Source organism: Tupaia chinensis, unplaced genomic scaffold (assembly GCF_000334495.1).
Source record: "Tupaia chinensis unplaced genomic scaffold, TupChi_1.0 Scaffold144336_2, whole genome shotgun sequence".
NCBI classification, from domain to species: Eukaryota; Metazoa; Chordata; class Mammalia; order Scandentia; family Tupaiidae; genus Tupaia; species Tupaia belangeri.
The window spans coordinates 276686-281879 of NW_006204195.1; the positions used below are offsets into that span (position 1 = coordinate 276686).

The window sequence follows — 5194 nt, forward strand, 5'->3', positions numbered from 1 at the left end:
TGCTGAGCACCCCTTTGCGGGAGACACGCTGAGCACCTCTGTGTGGGAGACACGCTGAGCACCTCTGTGTGGGAGACACGGCTGAGCACCCCTTTGCGGGAGACACGCGGAGCGCCCCTGTGTGGGGGACACGCTGAGCTCCCCTGTGTGGAAGACATGCCAAGCGCCCCTGTGTGGGAGACACGCTAAGTGCCTCTGTGTATGCTTTGCATTGAATTGTTTTTGTGTCTTGTGTCGAAGGGAAATTTCCAAATAGAGGTAAAACTGTGATCTTTATGCAGACATGAAATGTGTTGAAGACGCTATTAACTCACTATTAGCGTGGGAGCCCAGCAGATGCTGTACCAGCAGAAGGAGAATCCAGAGAACGGTATACGCAGCCTGGGAGTACTGAAGTGAATTTGTAAACGGACTCAACACTGCTGTTTCCAAGACGGGAAGGGAAGTAAACTGAGCTTCCGATTTGAAGAGTTTATCTCCTTGGTGTTGGGAGAATTACTTGCATTACTATAACTTATTTACAACTTACTGAGTTGGGACCAAAGCAATGAGATCTCAGATCCTCCATAGAACGAGGGTCAGGTAACCTACAGTGTGTGTGCTGAGTAATGCAGTTTTCTGTGGGAGGCACATACTAGTTTTTTAATTTTTTTTTTTTGCTTATTCCAAATATCCTTGCTTTTATAAAATTTATGTCATATACTGGAAAGCAAGTGACTTTTTAGACAATTGCTTTTTTATGTATCTATTGCACTGTCCCATGAAACAGATTCTTTTTCAAAAAGAATTATTTTATTTGACTTTATTTATTCATCTATTTTAATTTGACAAGAGAGAGAGAGAGAGAAAGCAGCCAGGTTAGGACTCAAACCACGGTGGCCATGTGGGAATCCAGTGCCCCAACTACCACGCCACCTGCCGGCCCCTGAAACAAATTCTTGATAAGTAATTAGTACCTGCAATTACTTCAGAAAGTCCTGGGTGAGAGAAAATGATTTTTGTCTTCCAGAACAATGAACGTAGGGATCAGGACTGAGTGAATGGATGGATAAGCCTTACACTGTGTTTTCACGTTGTCAAATGTCGAGACCGAAACACAGATCCTCTTCTTCGACCTGCGTGAGCATGTTAGCAATCGAAGGCCAAATGGAAACACACTCTGCGGAGAGAAAAATCCAAGAAACCAGCGCACAGGTGGCAGCATCTACCCCCTCCAGTGTATCACCTCATCCATCCAATCAATACCATGTGTGGGGTCCTGAAACCAGCAGGTGGCGTAATAGTTGTCACGGGGCTCCCACATAGGTGACTGCGGTTTGAGTCCTGGACCTGGAGACTTGAGACTCACACTGGGCGCATGTACATGTGTGCCCAAAATCCCGAGAGGAGAGTGGAGAAGGGATTGTGGTATGGTCATCCTCCCTTGTGGGGGCAGGGGGGCATTTCTTACTTTCTGTCTCTGTCTCTTTCTGTCTCTTTGGCAAGTGCATGCACCCTACAGCAAAACTCTTTCAAAAAGAAGTGTAGAGATTCAACTGTGTAAAAACAAATCTGCTAATTTTAAGGGAAAGCAATCCACTGGATATCAGATTTTCTGCACAATCATATAGCATATTTTGGAGGAAATGTGAGAGAACTAAAGATATAAAATAATGAAAGAAACACATTCTTTGAGGTTTCTTGTCTTAATCTATGAAATAAAATATCCTCCTTCTTCCCCTCCAAGAAAAATTTATCTGAATTCATATTGAATTATGCACCAATGCATGCCAGGTATTAGTCTTACCTATATTGAGATAAAGTTTGTGAAATTTCTTTAAAATATTCTTCTAAAAAGGAGATTTTGTTTACATAGCTCTGATGGCAGAGAGAAAAAAGTTATTTCCCAATAATGTGGGTCTTTTTAAACTCATAATCTCAATAGATTTAGAGAACACAAACGCAGAAGTTAAATTTCTATATCAACATGGATTATATGATAAAAAATTGGTATTCAATGAGTAAGTTACTCAATGGAGTAATTTAGTTTATTATTGAAGCTGTTTTCTAGACTGAGTATTTCAACTATATTTTCCCACAATTTGGGAGCAGAACCTACGCATTCTAGAATCCCTAGAGATTAGCAGCACAGGGCAGACCGTGGGAAAACAGGAAACCAAAACATCAGAGGCATGCATCAACCACACGCGAGGATCCACAAAAGCACTGGTATAAACAGCAAGTGTGGAGTTCAGCATGTAAAAGATGACAAAGGCGGCCACCAGCATGAGGATGGTATGAGAAGCACTGGCCTCTGGGGCGTACTTGTGGCAGTGGTTGAATTTGGTAGTGGTGTGAATATGCTGAAGTCTCTGGTGATGCCGCTGCAGGAGAAGCACCATGGAGCCACTCGCCCAGCTCATGAGGCCGATAAACATGGCATCAGAGACTGAGCGGAAGAATACCATGGCTACCCTGGGTCTCAAGGACCAACATAACTGACTACCCCGAGAGTCAGTATCATTGAGCCTGTCCCGAGAAACAGTGATTTCCACAGGAACATAGATATTCATCACAGCACTCAACATCCAGCAGGTGCCACAGGGAGGGCCCAGGGCTTTGGAGGCCGCCCCTCTGAGCTTGGCTCTCTGTGCCCTTCCAAGGAAGAGGGTGAGGTATTGGTAGGTGCTGAGGACACAGGTGGAGCACAGGGTGGTGCTGCGGGCTACCAGACGGACGTAACACACAACCTTACACCCAAGACTGGACAGGGGTTTCCTTAGAACAAAATTCACCATCATGTGGGGAATCCCAGCAGAGAGAAGAACCAAGGAGTTGGCCACAGCCAGGTTGGGAAGGATCACGTGTATGGGCCTCAGTCCAGTACGCAAGACTGGGAAGACATTATAGAAGAAGAGAATGACATTGGCCAGAGTCCCAACCCCAACCTGGAACAGAAAGATGGCCTCCAGGGCCACTTCACCTGTCGTTCTGAGGTGGTTGTTCTGAAAAGCCATGGAGACAACTTCAGAGCGGCCGGGAGGGAAGCGCTGCCTCTGCGGGTGATGACCTCACATCTCCTCTTAGTCTGCGATTCAGAAAGTCACGTGGGCCTTTCCTGAAAACAAAGGCAATGTCCTCTTCCACGGGAAGGGTTGATCCTGGAGAAATACCTCCGGAGCCAGCTGCACATCTTACCATCCCTACTTTGTAATGATAGCCACTTACGTTTATTTTTTAAATTTACATTTAATCTCCCAAACCATTTACTTTTTAAAAAAATGTTTTATTTTCTTTTAATTTCTTTTATACAATCAATCACTATACATCTTTCAGCTTATGAAGTAAATTTTCCAACATGAATGCATTTCACACCAGTCCGGTTAGGGATACTATACACGTCATCATCGACTGATAATAATCCATTTCTGTGTCCCACAAATGTCTCGCCTTTCTATTTTCTTCCTAATGACTTTACTCACACACTCCTTCTCCCACCCTCTTCCCACACTGTATCCAGTATCTACAACCATTTTCCATGTTTCTATATCCTCTGATCTTTCTGTTTCAGCCATAAAGTGTGGACAGCTGGTGTATCTTAAGTGGAGACATACAATGTCTCTCCTTCATAGCCTGACTTGCTTCACTCAGCAGTAAATCTTCCATATTCGTCCACTTTCTGCCAAAAGCCAAGGTCTTGTTTATTTATGGCTGAGTAGTATCCAAAACCATTTACTTTTAAATTCTGACTCCCCATCAGAATTTCAAGTTCATGAATTTCAGAAAACATGCAACTCTCACTCAAAACCCTCGGTGTCACTTAATGGAGATGTTGAGTAATGAGTAATGAGAGGGACAGTGATGAGCACGCCTGTGGCGCAGTTAGAATTCTTGACCACCTGGCTGGTCACAATAATGTATTAATTTAAGATAGAAATAGAAAAAGGCAAAATAATGTGCAAAGTATAAGACTGTCATTAAAATTATGAATCAGTATTTGAGAACCTTTAGCATTAGTCATTGAAATGATTGGATACAAAATAGCTTTCAAAAAGCAGTAGCCTTCTGAATTCACAAGATGACCCTGACATGGGCTCAGGCATTCTATTTAGTATAGCAAAGATCACTAAATGGGCGAGCAGCTGCAGTTATTGGGAATTACACGGATATCAATTTACGGAGAAGTCAGGTCCTGGACAGGTCTTCCTGAATGGTCTCCAGTCCCTGACTCACATCTGACAACAAGTACTGCAATAATTGCAGCCATTGGGCAGATTATTTGGAATATTTATAAGGTTTTGAGTTTCCACATATGTTATGAGTCTTTAATCAGTTCTGGATTTTTAAAAATATGCATATATTCTCTGTGTATCATTATAACACACCAAATGAATTTTCCCAGCATGAATACACTGCATATCAGTCCAGTCAAAGACATTACCATAAACATTTTAATCAGTTCTGGATTTTACAAAAGAGTATCAGTCAAGTTATCGGAGCTCAAAATCACTCATGTCCTGGGGACCAGCAGTTGGTGGAATGGCTATGTCGCTGGACTCCCATGTAGACGACCACAGTTCTACTCCCGGACCCGGTGACTTAAGCTCACGTCAGGCGCGTGTGCGTGCGTGCCTAAGATCCCAAGAGGAGAATGAAGAAGAAGGGATTGTGGCGTGGCCATTCCCCCCAGGGGTGATTTCTCGCTTTCTGTCTGTGTCTTTCTGGCGAGCGCACGTGCCCTATAACAAAAACCTCTCCAAAACAAAACAAAAGAAAACAACACTCATGTCCTGTAAGGGCCTCACACACGGCTTGGTCTGAGCACTGAAGAATGAGCATCAGGGTGCGTGAGACAGATAGCCAGCAAAGAGCGACGTGTCAAGGGAACGCTCATCTTAACTGTTCCTGCAGGATTTAGAAGCGATTGTCTCTACAGAATAGGAATGTGAATTTGAGATAAAACCACAGAGTTAGGAAACTCCTTACTCTCAGGAACACGGCCCCTGTTGAGGACTCTGCAGTGTAGACCTCCTAGGAAGCAGCACCGGGGATTGCTAATTGGCCCCAGCCTTGGGTCACCGGATCTGGGTCTTCTTCCTGCCTCTCCTCCAACTGGTGCTGAGGTCCCAGAACGTATCCTGGGCTCTCAGGACCAGTCCCCTGTGCTATGGAGTTAATAGCATGGTCTTGGATCCGAAGCCTCGGAGAAGGTTGT

At 44.2% G+C, this 5194-nt stretch overlaps 1 protein-coding gene across 1 annotated transcript; it reads right to left on the reverse strand.

Moving 5' to 3' along the window:
- Nucleotides 1–2060: 2060 nt before the first annotated feature.
- On the reverse strand, nucleotides 2061–2996 carry LOC102502957 (vomeronasal type-1 receptor 3). Its single transcript, XM_006166824.3, has one exon. The coding sequence runs from the start codon at nucleotides 2994–2996 to the stop codon at nucleotides 2061–2063; it is 936 nt and encodes a 311-aa protein (XP_006166886.1).
- Between the last annotated feature and the right edge of the window lie 2198 nt (nucleotides 2997–5194).

Excerpts from the sequence above, each read along its gene's own strand:
- LOC102502957 (XM_006166824.3), bottom strand. The coding sequence starts at position 2,996 with ATGGCTTTTCAGAACAACCACCTCAGAACGACAGGTGAAGTGGCCCTG.